The sequence below is a fragment of the Aythya ferina genome, assembly GCF_964211825.1.
Source record: "Aythya ferina genome assembly, chromosome: 23".
Classification (NCBI taxonomy): Eukaryota; Metazoa; Chordata; class Aves; order Anseriformes; family Anatidae; genus Aythya; species Aythya ferina.
In genome coordinates, this window is record NC_140321.1 from 4,871,947 (window position 1) to 4,892,560 (window position 20,614).

Consider the following 20,614-nt stretch of genomic DNA (forward strand, 5'->3'; position numbering starts at 1 on the left):
GTGGCTTTCACAGCTCATTGCTCTGGCATACATGTACGAGCAGAACAGTCTCTCAGTGCTCTTTCAACCAATTTGTTCTTAGAAGCCTACTTTTACTTTATGCCAGATTATAAATTTGCTAAAACTACCAGGCACGAATTAAAGATTTTGTCAAGTTGTTTCCAAAGACAAATTAGGTAGCTGTTTTTGCTTTGAAAATAGAAATAAGATGAAAAAAGTTAGAATATGTAAGGCAATGCTTTGAGTTTTCAGCATCTTTGTTAACACTTTAAGTTACTGTTGAATAGTATCAGCACTCCATTTCTATACTCCTAGGCTGGAAGAATTTGTACTTTTGCAGCTTTTCCCTCACACCCAACTTGCATCTGTTCTCCGTAGAGTCCAAACTAAACACAGCTCCAACCATTTCCTTTATACTCCAGCCACACCTCACCCAGAGATCTTCACTCACAGCTTCTTTTACTAAGAGGCACTCAGTATGTGGGATGGATTATGCACAAAAAATCTATTGTTATTTCTGACGTTTCTGTGAAGCTACTGAAAATTTCATGATTGAAACATAGGCCAACAGCTAAGAAGTTATCCTCAAAGCATCTTTAGCACATAAAGCACACAATTTGTTTCACTGTTCGTGAGATTTAAGCTTCCTAGTTAGACAGGCAGCATTCATAACTAAAACCAATTTGGAATATGCAGTACAGAGAAAGAGATAGAAGTTCTAGGAGCTGCTGCAATCTTCGTTCCACCAGAAAGCTTTCACATGGAAGGGTTGGCTATAGGTTTGGACACAAATAAGCAGAAATAAGTGCTTATTTCTGCTTAACCATTTTATGGTAGTTTTCAAGTCCAAGTGTCTGCAAGGGCACAGATGTTAAAAATCCAGTAAGTATTGGTATGAACTTGCTGGGAGGCCGTCACATAAACACGATGTTTGGGAACACACAATGCAAACAAAAACGCTTCACTGAGAAGAATCCTAATCTAGCTTAAACAAATATGCAAGAAAAGGAAAAAAGGGGAACTTAACCTGGGGGGATGTGGTAGCAAGGTATTCTTGTGCTGCTCTGCAGGTTTTGATTTCAGCAGCACTCCTGCAAAGCGTCTCTGCATTCTGTGCATATGGAACTATTGTCCACCAGCCTGGGAGTTCTTCCAGAATGTATCAGTTATGCTGAACTTTGCTCTTTCCAAGACAAAGTGTCCAAGACAAAGTGTCTTTCACCCTAAAGGTGCAGTTGTCATTCACTTATGAAATTCAGATACATTCCATGCTCTCTTGATAATTAGATATAAATCCATCACGTGATTTTTTAAATCCACTCACTGTTGCAGCCGCTGCTGCCTCTAGTGCCTGCTCGTTCGGGACTGTGCTGACTTGGGCCTCCACGGGCTGCCCTTCCTGATAGTGAATGGAAGAAAAGAAAGGGAGGAGGAAGAAAACAAAAAGAGAAAGGGAGACGAATGGAGGGGACATGGGAGGATGAAAGATGGTCAGAGAAGGGAGAGGGAGTGTCTTTAACTGAACTGATCTTTGACTCAACTTAACATCCTAAAAGCTGTCTGCCATACATGCAGGGAAAATTTCAAGTATCCCCAGTGCACACGTGCCAGGTCCCTGCATTTTATATAAAGATACTTTACAGCACAGGTGGAAACCTACAGAGTACCCCAGGAGATAACCTCTCATGTAAAAGTGAAAAAAACAGAGTTCTGCAATCACCGTTACTTTTAACCATCTGAAATGCTTTAAGAATTATGGCCATTAAGTTTGTCAGCCATGAAGTTTACTTTGTTTTTAAACTGTCACCCTAGCAAAAGCACAGAAATGCATCCAGCAACCAATAAAACTGTTCCCAAACCAGCTGACAATGCTCAAAGCAGTCATATTGCTTTTGTCATTACCAACAGGTAGGGTTTTTAAAGGTTGACTTGATGCTGGATCCAGATCTGCTAAGCAGGCAGGCAATACCTCATCTGCAGTAAAACCCAGCGGCCTCTCTGACTAGGAATATGCAAAGAGGCTTTACAGGTCACAGGGGAGCATGAACTCATGTATCCAGGTGGAGAACAAAGCTTTTCAACCGTAATAAGTTCTCGTATTGAAAATATACAAGGTAGTCACCCACCAAGTGCTTTCTCCTTAAATACTGATGGCGAAGGACCAGAGGTTTAGCTACCAGCATCCACGGCACGCACAGTAACGCCACCACCACGAGGAAACACTGGAGCCCTTGCTGCAACAGAAACAAGTCTCAGATGATTTAGTGGCAGTCCACACTCAAAAAAAAAACCAACCCAAACCTTTCAAGAGGTCTCACATGACACTGAACGACTGAATTCCCAGAGCATGTGGATGCTTCACACACTCTCTCTCCCCCCCCAGGAACAGCAACATGAGCTGTACTTGATAACTGACTGCAACTTGCCTGACTGTACACGTGCTGTGTACACTGATAGTGGTTTAGATTCGGGAAAAAGACAAAGGATTCTGCAGGGAATGACAACTTGGCAGATATCCGAGTGCTGTGGGGAAATCGCATTAGCACCTTAGCTAAGCTTCAAGGCACCGCACTGCAGATGCAGGGCAATATTTCTAATGACTTTTCACTATTAATCTGGATCCAGATATGCTGGGGCACAGCTGACTTATGTTCAGTCTGATATAAATTCTCTGCAAAGGAATTATTCCTTCTTTCTTCAAGATTACATAGTGTCAGGCTTTGGAAATGATGCTACATTTCTTCTCTCTCAGAGAGAAACTGTTTAATGCCTGATTTTACAATTAGTATAAGGTTATATTAGAAAGATTAATATCATGAATCATCCATGATCTTACTATTCTAGCAAGAGCACGCACCTGCCCTTTGTAAAGCATCTTGTTACTGGTATCGCCATAGGAGAACAGAAACATATTGATAAAATGTATTAAAAGGCTTGGTGCATCCTTTGATGTGTGAGCATCGTAGGCTGTCCATTTGTAGAAAATGAGAATAACAAGGTATCCAAACAGTGAGGACATGAAAATAATTTCTGGAATAAATCCAAGGTATATGTTCAGTGGCTTCTTAAAATATCTACAGAAAAAAAGAAAAAAGGAGAGTTTGAAATTATATTTAGTTCACATTAGGCATGTGTAGGGCAAAATTTTTTTAAGAGAAGGGGAAAAGCACCTCTGGAACAAAACTGCAGAGGCTACACACTTCTATAATAGTTAGGACTTAACACAGTTAGCTACTTAACATGCATGGTGATATGTACACAGAAATAACTGTATTATACCTTTCAGTTGAAGTCTGATAGACTCCTGCATCTTAAACAGATACACACATTATACCCGGAGAAGTTTTCCTCCCTCCCCCATCAAGAAAGCAGAACAAAGCACTTACATGTGGTTGAGAAGACTCAGCGTGACACCAAAGAGCATGTGGATAATGCCAAGAATCACAGACATTTTCATCTTAAATGAATTGAGGAAGGCCAGCTTATTGCTGGCGATATTCCAGATCTGTGAAAAAACACCATTAAGTCAGCCAAGCACTGAGTAAAAGGAAAACAGAGAAGAATGAAAGTGTTCTCTCTAAGCTAAACAGTATTAACCATCCAGAAAGTATCAGGCTCTAAGGGAAAGGTTCTATTTGTTTGGTTTTTAACAAAGATGTTTGTCATGCAGATACCTATTCAGGAAACAAGCAGACAATCTTCCTGATAAGAGTACTTAAAGCAACTGATCCCACTATCAGAGCAGGAATCAAGCCTTGCTTATTCTTATGGGAGGCAAAAGTTGCAGGAAAAGAGTACAGAGGCTATTACCTTGACAGGAAAAAAAAAAAATGTTTATCCATTTCAATGAGCAATTACACATTGAAGTTCTGATTTTCTGCACTTCCTCTTTGATGTGGAACACACAATATTTTTGTCAAATATTCTAAGTACAAGGAGCAGTGCTATTGATATAAGCAGCTACAAAATGTCAGGATTACTCAGAAACTTACATTTCCAAGACTGATTGGAAAGACAGATAACTAACTTTTTCCAAAGTGGAAAAAAAGAAAAAGTAATTTCGTAAAATGATTTCTATGTCTCATGCCAGATTTGATTAAAAAGCTGTAGGTTAGAAAGGATGAGAAAAAAGTCTTTTGTGGCCCCAAGTCTTTCTATCCTCCATTTAGCGCCTCTTAGGAACATTTTCATCATTCAGGACTGTTTCCAACACTGATAAGGACTGCTAATGGAATAGCTGGGAGGGGGAAATCTTTCACAGTGAACTGGACAGACACTTTTCTGTTTACACAAGATGTTCATAAAGGACAGCATAGAAAGGAAGGGCTCTTACTGGGTCAATGCCAAAGGGATACGGACCACCAAACACCCCTGGAATAGCAGGGTTCAGCTGAAGCAGAGGAGTAGTCTCCAGCAGAGCATCTCTGTTTGGGTATAAGTAGATTATATAAACATTAGCACAAGCAATGCTGACCTCTTTATAAAAGTAATAGCATTCTTCCCTTGTGAGAGCAAGAAATAGATCAAATTGAGAGAACTTTAAGGTTCCCATGTGGCCCTAGAGATTTGCCAAATGAGTAACAAATCTTTTTTCTGACTTGTTATTCAGTGCCACAAGGAAAAAAGATTCAGGAGACAGGAATCTTGCCTGAATCTAGTGAATCTATGAGAAGAACAGTGTTAAAGTGCTTCTGTATTAATTCTCTGAAAACAAGCTGGTTTGAAACTCATTGGGCATTACATTTACACACTCTCTTCCAATTCTACTCAAGCCTGAGTTCAGAATTTTTTGCTTTCCTGACATGGGAGGATGATGGATAATGTCACCTACTTGACACTATCACTTGTTAGTTATGTAATTACCAACTGTTTACTCACGACCAATTGCCTTTTGTGAACATCGGCCGAACGCTCCATGATGAGCCGAACATATTAAGAGACTTGGAGAAGCAGTCGTTATAGATGAGGCCCGTGTAAGTGGAGAACAGTCCCATCAGTAGAATGATGTATCGGCCGCTAAAAACAGTGTTGAACATCTGACATAAAAAAAAAAGAGAAAAGAAGGTCCATGAGAACAAGGGAAGTCTCTCATACGGACAAAGCAGTAACATCAGTCAGTTGCAGAACAAGCAACACTGGCCATATGGACTAAAATCAGAGTCTTTATTCCCATGTGGCGGGGATTAAGGGTGCAAGAGGTAACGCTGCAAGAACAGAACCCAAACACAGGATAAGTTGGTGGTGTGACTGCGTGTAAAGAATCTGGAATTAGCTGAAGAGGACAAATTGCACTCCACCCAGTGATGCAAACCCCCAGCTGGCAGCATTGCTTTGGAACTAAGCAGTGCTGACCCCAGTCCAGCTTTCTCCATGCTCTGTCAATGCACCTGCACTCTGATTTGATTCCTGTCAGCCTAAGCCTAGACCAGTAAAAGGAAGAATCGTGTAGATACACGTGCTTGGGTGCACACAGACACCAGGAATTTTCCAGTGACTGAATCCCTTTATAACCCAACCAGGTTCTGGGGTGATCCATTTACAACTGCTTAGCTGTCCAGCTGCACTTGATAAACAATTTCCTTTAAACATCTGAAAGGAATAATTTCCTCCAGTCATCTGAAAGGAAAATCACAGGATGATGCTACTCAGTCTGTGGTCTACAGACTTGTCAGTCTGCTTGCGTGCTTCACAAATTTCAAATGCAAGGAGTAACAGGTATTTTCAATTGAAGAGGGGGAAGATGCAAGTAAATCAAGTTGCAACTCTGCTTTAGATGCAAAGCCGAGCATGCCACGTCTCTTTACCTCATTGTCACTTTTCTGTGACAGAATACGACTTTCCCTGAACACCATCCAGACAGCAATCAGAGTCATCAGGATTCCATGGCCAAAATCTCCAAACATCACAGCAAACAGAAACGGGAAGGTAATGATTGTGTACGGTGCTGTAGGAGAAGAATGACACTCCTAATGCACTGCATCTGAGTAAGCCCAGCCTCACTACAGTACAATTTACATGCAATACAATTCCCCGGGATGTTCCCTGCTTCTGACCGGAGTTAAGTTCACCAATAGAAATTTTCACACAGGACAGTCAACACTGAGAAACGCTACAACTAAAAGAAGTTACATTTATAAGTATGGATTTACCTGGATTTATTTCCCGATAAGTTCCAATGCCATAAGCATCAACAATGTTTTGAAAGCCACAAGTAAACTTGTTAGTTTTGTTGTATGTTGGTGGGGTCTGATTAGTTTGCATCCTATTTAAAATGGATGGGACAGTGGATCCACTGTGCTCCTGTTTTTAAAAAAATAAAAAATCAGGACTAGAAAACATCCTCAGAGTAAGGGAGGAGAGAGTAAAACATTACTTTCTTGTTAGTATTTGTTAAACTGCAAGCTTGCATTTTTATAGCCCGCTTGTGTAATGAAGAAGTATACTTGAGCAGCTGAAGAAGGCTGCCAAGATTCCTCTGCTCTCCACTTCATATTTCAGGAGGAGAAACACTGTTAGTATGGAGGAGCATTTTATTTCATTATTTTATAAAACAGCAAATGAAAAGACACCTGACTTTTCATTATCTACCTGAGCAGAAGGCAAGCTTGCTAATGTCCTGGATAGCTCCCTTCAGGAAGCTGCACTGTATATAAAAACAGCAGGACTACAACGCACAGTTCTGCTAACCAATCAGCTCCAACACAGAAAAACACCTGATCACAGCATTTTCCTGAACTTCAAGGCTTACACAGTGTATTTATAAGGTACACAGCATTATAGCTATAAGCCATGACTCCTGCATGTTAAATAAGCTGTCCTCTGTGAGGACTGACTCAAACAGCCCAAAGGGATGGTTTCCAGAAAAATCAATTAATCCATGTTGCGCTTGCTGACAGCTGATAGTTTGCCTGAACAGAAGCAGATAGGAGCAGTGCAGCAGATACTCACAGTGCCTCTCCTGAGAGCAAACTGGATAGAATCGAGGTCAGCAACAGGACACCAGACTTCAGCAATCAAGCACTTCTGTGTCACATCGATATTGCACAGGTTCAGGGTATGGTAGATGGCCTTCATCTTGCGTACTTTGATGAACCAGACACGGATATTTTTAGCAGCTGCCTGCAGAACCCTTTGGCGATGATCCTCTGTTTGGTTCAGCACCTTTCATAGAGAAGCGGGACAAAAATGAGGCAAGATCAGTAGCCAAAACCTGCAGCACACAGAAGTGCAGTGAAGTAGGGCTTACCCACCAGAGAACGGATGCCTGAGCCCTGACCCCCATCCCATGCACAAGACTGCCACATGTCTGCAGTATATACTTTACTCTCCATATTAATATGTTCTGCTAGCAGATTTTAGGGCTTCCTTCCAGGTATAGCCTTTGAATACTTTCCTCCTCCAACTCCAAGTCAGTGGTTACTTCAAACAATGAACCGTTTTGTGATCACAAAATTTTTTTCCTCCACCCAGGTTAAAAGAGCAGAGAGGAGTTCTACAAGTGAGGTGTACACTGCCTTAAAAAACAGAAAAACACTACAACAGACTTTAAAAAAAATGGAAAGGAGAAAGTGTTTTCTACTAAGGGTGTTTTCCAACTGGAACAAGTCTAACTCAGGCCAAGTCAGACTCCCAGCCTGGAAAGTCTGATACTCAAGGGAAAGTGAGGACACGGGGCACAGCTATCACATGCAGCTTTGCATTCTGACAGTCAAATTGCTTCTGCATTCTTTAGAATTATGAAACAGCTGCACCACACAACTTCCAGCTTGAGAGAGGTTCTGTATAAGATAAGGTGGTCAAATTAATTTCTTCTTCTAGCTCCTGAACTTGTTCCTTATTTTCATCTTGGATCCCTTACATTTTTCTGCATTATGACATACTGCCTTTCTTCCTTGAAGCAAGCATCAAATATTTCGGAGCTGGCACCCAGCAGTTTTGTGTGCTCATTGCTTTTTATCAACATTCAGGCTGCTGCACAAGAGCTTAGCTCCAAGGCAGAAACTCTTCAGGACAACACAACATGAAAATAGGAAGACAGGCAGGAAAAATAGCTAAGTTAAAACTACTTCCAAGTTGAGATAACAATACTAAGTCTGAATTTATTTTAACTAAGTTCTTGCAGATGAAACAGACAATTACACAAGCATATTTTCAGAATTGGAAGCATGGTATCTTCTTACACATGAATATTCTTTTCTGCTCCCTGGCATACAGCTCTATATTAACACTGTTTTTACATGTATATAATTAACTACTCAGCCCTCTGGAAAGTTCAAACCACCTCACCACCCTAAGTGCTGAAAAACAAAACAGCAGAACAGAAAGCCTCCGAACACCTTTCATGCACTGCTGAGCTGTTGGTCTCAAGCTAGCCTCCGCTGAAAATATGGTGACCTAATAGGGCCAACATTTCTCCTCTTTTAATAGGATCCAGAGAGTAATCCAACTATCAATTAACAAACAAAAAAGCATTGACCCAATTTGTTTTACCATCTGAAGATCATCAATTCTGGTATTGACACCAGAAGCCATTTCCTTCCGCTCCTGTGGTGTTTCTGGACATGGGTAGAGGGAGGCACGGAATCTGAAATACATGCAAGTCTCCTTAGTAACAAATATGGAAGGAATAAACCAGTCAGGGAAACAGATGGCTGAGACTGAACACAGAAATAAAGCAAGAAGCACCTTTAAAGCAGTTTCTGTTCAGCAAACCTGCCAAGCAGTTTCAGTTGCTAAATCAAATGGGTGCAGAAGTTTGTTTAAGGCCAAAACAGAAGCTAAACGTTTAGAAAAAAGTGAAGCAGAAGAAATTCCTCTGTTCCCTGCATTGACGGCATTTCAAAGGCACTGTTGTGCAGTTGATTAGCCAGCCCAGGTCAGGGTGCTGTTATCACGCCAATGCAGCAGCTGCCAGATGTAGTTATTGTTGGTCTCCCCCGTGACAATACTGCCTGCTGACATCCCGACAGGTCTGAATTCAACATTTACTTTGCTGTTTAAGGTATTCTCAAACAAAAAGCAATCACCTATGTTGAGCATTATAGGCTTAGGGAGTAGCCAGTTTGACTGTAAAACATGATTCACCTGGTTACTGGAGGATTTATTTGCTGCCAAACTACAGTCATCATGAAACTAGTAGCTGAAAACTACAGACATTAAGCTACTTCAGTGTATTTCAAATGCTCAAGTGAGTTGCCTAGCTGTAAGACTTTCAAGTAACTTGCATACCCTTCACATATCTTCTTGACTCTGTTCTTTAACTGGTCACCTTGGAAAAAGATGATGAACACAGACTTGTGCACATAATCCCCCTAGAAAAGAAGAAAGGGTGTGTTGTAATAGCCCAGCTGTCTGCAGAAATCAGCATTACAGCAAATTACAACAGAGTTCTACTTTCTCTTTGCTGAAGCCTGCACATATAGGGTTCATATTTGCATAGCAAGTCAAGAATGCACCTCTGCACTCAGTCATAAGAAAAGCACTTTCCTTAGACACAGTATAGGACACTAATGCTGGACTCATGTTTACTGAAGTAAAATTCTAGATCATCCTATTACCTATTCTATGGCAAACAATAGACATGAAGATCTGAGAAAAATTATCATAAGAACAGAGATGCAATTAAATATATATATCATCACTAACTGAAGGCAGCCCGCCTACAGAATCAAACAAAAAGCTGAAGAGTGAATTAAAGTACGATGGAATTTAGCAACTTTGATTCTCAGGGGAGGCCAACAGCACATTCTTTGTACAGCTGTTTTCATGCTGGTAGCTAGTTCCCCTTTCCTGCATTTGTTGATAAGTTATTGTTCTACCTTACTTAGGAAACCTTACCATAATGTTTCAAGAATAATTACATTAGGTGTAACCTCAGTTTAAGGAAGTGTTGCACAATAAGAACAAAGTGTCTCCATGTTGACAGATAATTCAACAGGTCAACTACCAGCGGCTGGTGGGACAAGAGAACAAGTCAGCCTTCTGAGAAAGAAGCAGTCACTGCCTTTCAACATGGCTATTTTTTTGTTCCAGTGCAGCTTACATACAGCCCTTCTTTTCACACGTTAAGATCAGCAGTTCCAAAAACTTGGGCGTTGTCCACTGACTTGAGCAAAGAGGACATCGTACGTAAAACCAGGCCCAATCACAACATTTACTGTTTATATTCATAATAAAGCCAAAAATTCTCAAGTGGACATTTAGATTTCTGGGTAACAAATTAAGAAAAAGTGAAAGGTTCAAGCTCAGACTAAGTGAGCTACTGGTGTCACGCTGATGTCCACAGAAGCCTCTCTTTCAAGGAGGTTTAACTCTTATTCAGAACTGCACGACGGAGTTGTGTTTGCACATTTTTGCCAGAGAAGCAGCTATGCCCTGCTGCAGTCCAAATTCAGAGTTGTATTTCCCCTTTTGACAGCATCCGTTACCCATCTCACTTTTTTTTTTTTTTTTAAAAAAAGAGCAGAAAAATATTGGCCTTTAGAGCCTCAGGCGCTGCACACAGGTACTGTGAAGAGATGCAACTCCAATGTTTGCCTGCATGGAGCTCACGGAAGGATACAGGCTTAGATCTATACAGCAGATCCTTTCATGAATCTGAGATTTGCTGCTGTAAATGATGGTTTCCTTTACCGTTACAGGATCCTCCAGGGGGTTTTCAATCTCTGCCTGACGCAGGAACACGTTCCCTCGGCACACTCGCCACAGCATGCGTTCAAACATGGGGATTCGCTCGCGGTTGATCACACCAGCCACAAACCTGCAGAGGGGACAGTACGAGCGTGAGCTCTGCACCTACAAGAAAACACAGCCCAGCACCCAAAGCACTGACACCAGCTGGAGTTTAGCATCAGATTGAAAACAACAAAAACCTTGCTTTGAAACAAGTTCCTTACACAAAACGAAAATTCTCTACATACACAGAGATAAAACTACAACAAAAACAATGGCACTATACCAAAAGCTAAGACTTTTAACAGAAAATTGTCTACCAAAAAAAAAAAAGGAGAAGAAGAATGTATTTAGACATACAGTTTCTATACCTGCTACTGTTTGTTTCAACAGGCTCATGGTACGTTACACACCAAGCATTTAGCAGTCAAGGCTACCACTGACTATGTTCTAGGCAGATGCTTCAGGAGACCTCACTGACTCAAATGCCTACATCCAGACAAAGAATTACACACGTATGGATACAGCCTGGAAGCAGTTAGTACAGAAGATACAGAACTATACAGATTTTTCAGAGCATTAGGTGCTCACAGTTACTGGTTTCAACAAAGTTGAGAGAGCTCGGTGTCTGAAAAAGCAAACAGAACAGATTTATAAAGAATAAACTAGTACATTTTTTTGTGTGTAGAGAGAAACGTGCAAAGCACAAATGTGAACTGGAAAGTTGATGCGCATGGGACAAGAATGGAAACCAACAGCTAGATTTAGATCAGCTTTGAGCTGCTTCAAGTGCCAGTTCTGCAACAATTGTGCTCAAATCACCACGGACTCCATATAAATGATAAACATAAGCCAGCAACCCTAACGCAAGACAGACAAAAGCACAAACTGCCATTACCCAAGCCGTAGCGGGGCACCTCTTCCCATCTCGCTTGGCTCCAGGAGTGAAGAGGATTCCTCCAACAGGTCTGGATCCGCCATCTGCTGATGATGCAATTCAGCCTGAATTCACAAATCAATTAATATCTAATGAAACTAGTTAGTGGCATGCAGGGAACGAGGAACCAGGAGATAGTTGGGGGAGACAAGAAAAGAAAAAAAAGAAAGAACATAAAACAGCGGAAAGAGGAACCAAATGATAGAAAAGACAGCGAGAATCACACAAGGAGGAAAAAAACAAGAGGGAAAGTGGAATGGCTCAAAGCTCCCACATAAGAATAGCCCAAAGTTTGCTGCAACAGAACAGAGGGGCTGTGGGATATATAAGTCTGAAGAAAGGCAGAATTCCAAGAAATTTATCCAGTTTTAAATACAAGTGATGTTCCCAAGAACCATTTTTAACAGCACAAAACTGGGACACACCTTACTCATATCTTCCCCTAGATCTTAAATGGAAAATAGAGTGAAAGCAGAGGCTGATTCACTCCTGCCCTATTTGTGCATTTTCTGCATATTAATAAAGATGCAGAATGCATTTCTAAGAGGTGCCTGTGAAATTACACATGTAAAATACTCTGGTGCACAGACAGAAGAGTGCTGTGCAGGTTAAGTCTTCCACAGACAGTTTAACTGACCTTATAACTTCACAAGATTGTAACCCTACAGCCCAGCTCTGTGAGACCTGCACATCCTCTACATCGGGCTTCTGCCATACTTCAAAGACAAAGCAATACCTTACTCCTCTTGGAATTAGGTGACAACGGTTTGATTAATTCCATGTTACTTTGCTACATCAGCATGGATACGGTCAGAATAAGCAACAAAATCCAGAAGGAATGGATATGAATTCTCTTTACTGACTGTAAAAGAAGCTCTCCCTCCAGGAAAACCACAGTACTTCCAGCTTAAGGGCATACTTGCTGCTTAAATCCATTTATTCTGCATTTATTCTCCTATTCACTGTTTATTCTTGCCAGTTGCATACGATGTATTGCTTAAGGCTGTCTGACAAGGTTACTTAATTTCTGACTAGCTAGGCATTAAAACATGAAGCAGCTTATACAGTCCTTCACTGCAACTGATTTGCAGACTGAAATTCTTGGGAATACAGCTTGTAAGCATCAGCAATTTGAGTCAGGAAGGATGCTCAAATGACATCCTCTTGGGCACCATCCTCATACTTCATTCACAACCCAGTGTCAGTTATTTCTACCTCTGCAGCTTATATAATGAAACAAAGAGATTGACAGAGCTCTTTAGCAGAAGCAAAGGGCCAAATTCTACCCTCTGTGGTACACAGGAGGCCTTCCCCACTGTGCTGTCGGGGAACTTGCTACAATACATTGGAAGGTAGAGTTTGACTGCACAACATTTAAAATGCATGCACGCAAGCAACGCAGCCTTGCAAAAGTAAATGGCAAGTGTAACAACCCAGCCATGATTTCTTTATTCTCACCATGGTTGCATGATATTTTTAGTGACAACTCTGCACCATTTTACTTGCATGCCAAATGAAAGTGTTTCCTATAGGAAGGATTTTTTTTTTTGCAAGGCTGACATCAAATCCAGCTCAATTTTTTTGTCCACACATTTGTCTTAGCTTATAGATGCTACCAAAATAAGGGGGCCTTTAATTTACTTTGGAAAGACAACAAGTTCTGGTCCTTTCCACCTTAAGCCAACTTGTTGCAATATCAAGTGAACAGAATCAAAATTTTGTTTCACAGAGAACACAGCAAAACAAGTTTGGTACCCCAAAACAAAACATACACACCAAACACGCCAGTGATTATTTAAGATTCAAGATGTTGAAAAACAACAAGACCATTAAAGTTTTAAGAGGCTTGTATTGCATTTATCAGGAAGCAAGATTCTTTCTGATAATTTTTACGAGGCAAACGTTAGAGTAGTTGAAGCACAGCTTCTAATCACCACATTTTAGCATATAAAACATAAAAAGGTTAGCACATGAAAACTTTGGATCCACCTCACTTGAGAGAGTAGCTCTTACAAGTGTTTGATGGTACCCCTGACTCTCTTGGGGCTGTGTGTCCTTTGTTTGGGACACCATGTAAAACAAAAAGCCCCACTTAGAGGAGCTGAAATTACAAAACACCTTAGAAAAAAATCTAGCTAGACTCATTTTACTAACAAAGAATTAGAATTCAATACAGAAAAATTATTTGTGTAAAAATAATAACAACAGCATGTTCTTTAAATTCATCTCTCAATCACTTTAATTTTATGATCACGCCCTTTCTAGAAAGGAAATGGCGTAGGAACATCAGCTCAGCTCTGGAAGGATGTGTGCAGTGTTAGAAAATTTAATAGAAATAAAAAAAAAAGACTAAGGGAATGAAAGTGCTGTTCATTTACAATGCAGAAAGACAAGACTCTAGAAAATCTACTTTGAATAAGTGTTTTCCCTAGTAGTTAGTATAACATCATAAAATTATTGTGAAGTTGTTTGTTGTCTTTTTTTTTTTTTTTTTTTTTTTGCAACATCAGGTCATTCAGGTTTAGAAAAACGCAAGCATTCACACGTCAGTAATTAGAACATGCCCCTTTTGTTATCAAACATTTTTTAAAACTGCTCATTGTTCACCCAAATCAGCACCTTAATCTCAAGGCCTGGAAAAAGTTTAATTTCCCTTGCTCTTGATTAAGGCTCTGCTCTGTGCTGGCCCTGGATTGCTCCCCATAGCACCATACAATTCAAGCCCCTTCCAGTCCACGATCAGAACGAACACTGGTTTTCACAAGAACTAAAAAGGATTCATTTTACCATCTAAGCTATTAACCCAGAGCCCAGACAGAAATGACAGATGCAAAATAAACAGAAAAAAAGCAGATGGTGAGGAGAGTTAGAGGGAAGAAAGACAGGGGACTGCATGCCATTAACCATTACTTTTCCAGTCTTCTTTTACGCTCACACTCTAGGATGCTTATGGCAAAACTTTCAGAAAAATCTCTCCAGCTCTTACTGCTCTTCATAAGCAAAGACAAGAAGACTGAGAAAAGGAGCATAATCATCAACATGGTGCGTTGAAACAAGAAATGGCTACTGCGACTAGAATGGTCATAAAAAGAACTAAAGAATTTCACCCTCCCCTCCCCCAGTGCAGGAACTCCAGGCAGCAGAGCAAATGCCAAATATAAGAGTGAGGAGTAAGCCATTTCTTGTGCAACTCACTACTATGAACAGCAAAATCTTAATTACAAGTTATTAAGGTCTTCAAGTGTTGAAGGTACTGTGCAGATGACAGCATGACAAAATGAAGCATTCAGTACTTCAGGGTAGGACTGTGCGAGGCTCACAAGTCCTGGGCTAGCCAGGATCTCTCAGGCAGAGCCGTTAGCTGCTTGCAGTGTGAAGTGAGACCTGGTTTTGACACTTATCTTGCACTGAACTTCACACACGAACTGTTCAGTTTGCTTTTACATATAGCAGCGTGTCATATTTATTATTACAGAGAACAGTTATCAAACGGGAGCAGAAATGCATCTAAACCTTCTCTGGCCCGTTCACTGAAGCCTGACACGAGGACTCCTTCTGGGGGTGCCCTGACATGGATTGTTTCAGTAGAAAATTAACTTTATCTTCCAATTTCGCATGTTCACACTGTACTTGAAGAAAAGCAGAAGGTTGCTCTCACCAGATAACAACAATTAATGAAGAAAGCGCACAGCACTAGCTGTACTTTATTTTAGTCAATATTCAGCTAGAACAGGCAAGCTAATTAGCTACTTAATGTAGCTAGGTCATAGATTATCATGTTAATGCTGCTAGTCCAAAGAGACTCTCAGCAGCTTCTAAGTGGACATTCAACACTCAAAGATGAGTCTTTTTGTACTGAAACCAACCCCATGACCAATCAACTGATCATATCAGCAGTATCTATGTTAGCAGCAGCTAAGGCTTATGTTGGCACGGGAACAACCTTAATGCCTGAACAGGCAGCATCCTGTGCCAAAAAAAAGAACCGTTAGATAAACTGAAAATTGCAGGAGCCCAGCTCCACTTGACCACAGCTTTTATAAGTACTAGAAGCCATGTCCATTAAGAAGTCTTCAAGAAAATACTTGATTAGAGGAAACTGAACATGTGCTCAGCAAAAACCATACCCTTACCATTCCAAAAAACATACAAGAGCTCTTTAAGAAAACTCTCCAGACTCTGAAATATTTAACCTTTAGGATGAAGCATTAACTCTTCTCTCATTTGGACTTTATGCCACTGTATGGTGAATGACATCAGAAAAAGAAACAGGTACCAGTTTCCAGACTGGGTCTTATTTGACAAAACACTGGCTATTTTAAGTGTTGTTTTTGCTCTTGTACTTACCTCTGAAAATTTTGGGGGTTTGATCAAAGACTCAACAAAATAAATAAATAAAACTTATCCAGTGAAGAAAGTGCTCACTGTAGCACAACATTTTGGGTCTGTTGATGTTCTTTAAGAACTACTAGTACCTTATTTATTGTCAACAGTTTTTAGTGAAACCGTTGCTTAAGTTAAAAAAAAAAAAAAGACATCGTAAGAGGCAAACCATGGGCAGCTATGTGTACTGCATGAAAAACGGAAAATCATTTGAGAAGCTTTCATAAATAAAGCAGAAGAATGACCTTGCTGTCTGAAACAGCAACTGAAAATATATTTGAGAGTAACAATGGTAATTTGTGAGAGGAAAAACCTGCTACCCAAGTGCTAACCCCACTCCCGGTATTCTGACCTCATCAAAAAATTGCTGAGTTTTACGCAGTATAAATTTTAACTCTGTCAGCTCCAAGAAGTTTCTCTTCAGGGCTTCCTGGTTTGTGTTGATTTCTTTAAGCTCATTTTCAATTTTCTCAAAGTTTGCCTGCAAGATGGAGAAAAAAACAACACAATTATATAAATGTGTGCTGTTAAGCCTATCAAAATAATTTACATGCAGTTTGCATACAAATAAAGACACTATCTCCAAACATTCTCTTCAGGCAACTTGAAACACTTCATTCTCAGCCACTCTATTTTAGACAGGACTTATATATTGATCTTCAAATCATTAGAAACCCTTAATGACTGCAACGCAGACCCAACACAAATCATGCAAGCCCAACAATTTTGGAGGAATTTCACCTGTTCAAGTGAGCCAAAATACAAGCTTTCCCTTCTCATCATATTTGGACAAATTTGCAAGCAAAACAGTGCTTGTGAATCAAAATCAAACTGCTGTGAACCAGCATAGCTAGCATCTCAAGTGACCCCTGGGGACATCTGTACCGTGAAATTCACTCTGTATCTATCAGTGGAGCTAATGTCACCTATTATCAAACACTATTTGAGTCTTAAGACGCATCATTACCTCCAAGTCAATCATGTCACGTGGAAAAGGCACCTCTGGGTTTTCACCAGTGTCCATGATAGGAATATTTGCCTTTTTAATCTCCTTCTCAACGAACCCTGAAGAGATAGCACTGTTAATGTTAAATGAAGAGATACTTCAATGCCAAATCTCACCATGCTAACCCACGCCTAGGCTGATTAATAGCCACGTACCCTTTCACCTCCTATTCCAACATGATCTAATGTGGTTAGAGTTATCTTTCAACAAGGAAATGAATCCTTGGAAGCAGTCTGATGGGCTGCTAAGCAGAAGGAAGGCAGCCTTCACTCCTCTGCTCTGCACTTTGCCTTTTAACAGGGTGCTGCAGGTTTAACCCGCGTTAATTTCTTCCTGTAAAAGCCCCAGAGTTATGGGCACATCAAAACCCAGTGACACGTACTCAGCTTGCGGTCCATTTCTTCGCACCTCCTGACTTCGTTAACGAATTTACGTTGGAACACGTTCACGTCCGGGTTCAGCTGCCAAAACAGAGACACATTTCCTCAGCGATACCCAAGCACAAAGGTGCCCACGAGAGGAGCAGCGCCAAGGGGAAGCCAAGGGGCACTGGGGGGGAGTCCCCCGGGGCCTTTTTAAGGGCGGCACCGGGCCGGGGGGTGCCGGGGCCGCCCTTGAGTGGCTCCAGGAGGCTTCCCGGCGGCAGCAGCTACTCACGTCGCGGAACTGCACCTTCCCCAGCTCGCCCAGCTCGCTGACACAGCAGTAGGCGGCCTCGGACTGCAGGAAGAGCTGCGCCAGGGTCATCTCCTCGCTGCGGAACAGCTCCCCCATGGCGCCGCCGGGGTCCCTGAGGGGATAAACGGGGAGAAGGGAGGAGGGGGCGGGGGGGCTGACAGGCCGCAGCCAGCCCCCTCACGGCACCGGTGGCGGCTGCGGGGGGCGAGCCCCGGCCCCGGTAAGACCCGGTAGGCCTCGGTAAGCCTCGCCAGGCCGCGGTAGGCCCCGGTAGGCCCCGGTAGGCCCCGGTAAGGCCCCGGTACCTGCCGCCGCCGCGGCCCCGCAGCTCCGCCACCAGCTGATCGACCGCGGCGCCCGCCCCTGACGTCACCGCGCACGTCTCCTAGCAACGACGCACGGCGCCGCTGCCGCAGCGGAAGTGACGACATGGGGCTGGAGGGAAGGAGGGGCCTGGGGGCTGAGCGCCCCCCCCTCAGAGCCCCCCCCTCAGAACCCCCTCCCCTAGCCCCCCCCCTCAGAAGCCCCCTTCTCAGATCTTCCCCCCCCGAAGATCCTCTCCGTCAAAGCCCCCCCCCCCAATTTCCAGTCCTTCAGAGCCCCCCTGAGCCCCCCTCCCTCAGAGCCCCCCCCCCGAAGCCTCCCCCTCAGAGCCACCCCAAAAAATTCCCCCTTCCTCAGAGCCCCCCCCTCAGAACCACCCCAGGGACCCCTGTCCCCAGAGCTTCCCTCCCTCAGAGCCCCCCCCCCAAATTCCAGACCCTCAGAGCCCCCCTCTCAGAACCCCCAGGGCCCCCCCCAGAGTCCCCCTGAGCCCCCCCCCCGAACTCCCCCTCCTCAGAGCCCCTCCCGAGGACCTCCCCCCCCAGAGCCCCCTTGAGGCGCTCCCCCCAAATTCCCCTCCCTCAGCCCCCCCCCCACGACCCCCCAGTGCCCTTCCAGCCCTTCCCACACACTCTGTGCTCTCTTCACGCGCCCGTACCCAGCCCCTGCAGCCTCCCAGTCCACCCAGTTGGGCTGCCCTGGAACAGGCATTATTTAGCTGGAGTTACGGGGTTAAAAAAAAAAGGAGAAAATGAGCAAAACCCAGAGCTCGTCTGAGCCAGATCCAGGTGCTGAAGGAGCACGTCCTGCTGGGCAGGGGGTTCCCTCTGGGAGCCTGGAGGCTGACCCGCGGGTTCCAGCCCTGTGACACAGAAACCCAGTGAAATGCCAGAGACCTTGCGGCCTGTCAGGGGTTTCCTACAGCAGGCGGTTACTGGAAACACGGTTCATGGGGAAGGAAGCCAGAAATCACAGAGGAGTTTGTCTGAAGTTAAAATCCACCACGCTTCCATGTGCATTTTCTTCTTTGGAGGACAGAGAGGATACATTCTCTTCTCTGTCCAGCCATTTCCTCTGCACTTAAGCTAAAGATACAAATTGGAGAATGTTTCATACAGAGCTCCGCTGCAAGCTGTGGGTATTTCTTGTTCCTGCAGGCCCTGGGCAGCTGGGTCTTGCTATTTCTGCAGTCAGCGAGCTGAGCAGTTTCCTCTAGTCACAGGAACTTCCACAGGCTGCTGTGGAAGCAGATGCTGCGCTTTGCTTTCCTTTGTTGTCCTGCGTACATCTGGCAGCTTTGCTTTGAACCCGAGTTACTCTAAGTTTTGTTAGGACTGTCTGTCCCCTGCCTATATAGAGAGTCCACAGTGGTGCCACGAAATTGCTGGGATGTTCAAATGATCTGAGATATTTCTGGGATATCTGAGCACCTGTGGCACAGCCTAGGCATGGAAGATCCAAGGCTCAAACTGTGTCTGTGCAGTGAGAGCACCAAGACAGTGTTCGTGCTACAAGAGGTTGAGACATTTCACTTGCCCTTTGGGATCGAGGCAGTGCGAGGCTCTGAAGGGAAGGCTGCAGTTTGCCACCTGTTGGCTCTTCCCGGTATGTCTTCACTGCAGAAAATGGCTGAAATGAAATTAGGCTTAAGATAGAAAATTACTCATCGCGTTTCAGCGTGGGGTGTGACTGCTGCGTGCTCAGGGAGCACAGAATGTGGCTCTTGGTGTGTTCCACCGAGCATCAAGACCGAAACCAAATTCCTGCTCCGACCGTTTCTCTTTCTCTGTCTAGATGGATGCGCTCGGTCTGGTGCTGGTGCTTTTATTCCCAGCTGGGGAAACTGAGGCACGGCGATTGCACCGAAGTCACACAGGGCAGAGCTGGGAAGAGAGCGGTGTGGTCCCGGCCTGCCCGTGGAACTTCCCAGCAGACAGCTGTGGGAATCCACTCTGAAGAGAGATCCCCGGTGAGAAATAACACGCTCTGGCAGGGGGGGTGTTTTTTTACATGGAACTGACTCATCAGCACCAAACACTGGAAATAAACGCTCAGGAAAAAAAAGGTCCCTCCAGGAAAAAACAGGGTGTAGACAAGCAAGCTATTTTTAATGCGTGACATAATTTCATAGTGGAGGCAGCACAGTACAGCTTACTAAAACCCAGCCTAGATCAACGGCGTGGTGTGGGTACAACGGCCTTAAAAAGCAAGCTGTCACACGACAGAGAGCACGGGGGCACGGAAAGTGCTGAGTGCAGCGAGCATTCCTCACGAAACAATGTCCCTATACATCTGGTTGTGCATAGTGGGTTCCCCAGCTTGTATGCCTGGAATTGAGGACTCCTTCCAGCGCTGGTCAGGGGAGGCTGTGAGCCTGGAAAGGACAAAAATTGTCGGGCATTTGTTTTATTTGCCAGCCTGGGGCAAAAGGCAAGGGCGGGCTGGACCCCAACCCAAGGCAGGATGTGTTGTCAAGGCAAGAGGGAAACTGCAGCCTTGCCAGTGTGCCTGCAGCCCTTCTGAGATCCCTCGGAGCCTGGGAGGGTTTCTGCTGCCCTGGGCAGCAGCTGAGTCCAGCCAGGGGTGGCCGTGTTCCCTTGGCTGAGCCAACACAA

At 43.5% G+C, this 20,614-nt stretch overlaps 1 protein-coding gene across 7 annotated transcripts in view; it reads right to left on the minus strand.

Moving 5' to 3' along the window:
• ATP6V0A1 (ATPase H+ transporting V0 subunit a1) overlaps positions 1–18,093 on the minus strand; it is a 30,629-nt gene extending 12,536 nt beyond the window's left edge. For 2 of the 7 annotated variants that reach the window (XM_084496233.1, XM_084496232.1), the window contains exons 1-18: positions 17,981–18,093; positions 17,655–17,787; positions 17,380–17,458; positions 16,959–17,056; positions 16,344–16,472; positions 11,570–11,673; positions 10,633–10,759; positions 9,229–9,311; positions 8,491–8,584; positions 6,949–7,161; positions 6,150–6,300; positions 5,805–5,944; positions 4,879–5,036; positions 4,334–4,424; positions 3,387–3,505; positions 2,858–3,074; positions 2,127–2,234; positions 1,325–1,399 (exon numbers count right to left, since the gene is read on the minus strand). In XM_084496233.1, coding sequence (XP_084352359.1) covers positions 1,325–1,399; positions 2,127–2,234; positions 2,858–3,074; positions 3,387–3,505; positions 4,334–4,424; positions 4,879–5,036; positions 5,805–5,944; positions 6,150–6,300; positions 6,949–7,161; positions 8,491–8,584; positions 9,229–9,311; positions 10,633–10,759; positions 11,570–11,673; positions 16,344–16,472; positions 16,959–17,056; positions 17,380–17,458; positions 17,655–17,771 — 2,103 coding nt within the window. In that variant the 5' untranslated portion in view covers positions 17,772–17,787; positions 17,981–18,093. The remainder of the gene's footprint in view (positions 1–1,324; positions 1,400–2,126; positions 2,235–2,857; positions 3,075–3,386; positions 3,506–4,333; positions 4,425–4,878; positions 5,037–5,804; positions 5,945–6,149; positions 6,301–6,948; positions 7,162–8,490; positions 8,585–9,228; positions 9,312–10,632; positions 10,760–11,569; positions 11,674–16,343; positions 16,473–16,958; positions 17,057–17,379; positions 17,459–17,654; positions 17,788–17,980) is intronic. The other 5 variants (XM_084496236.1, XM_084496235.1, XM_084496234.1 and 2 more) reach the window with 4 other exon arrangements.
• Positions 18,094–20,614: the final 2,521 nt, after the last annotated feature.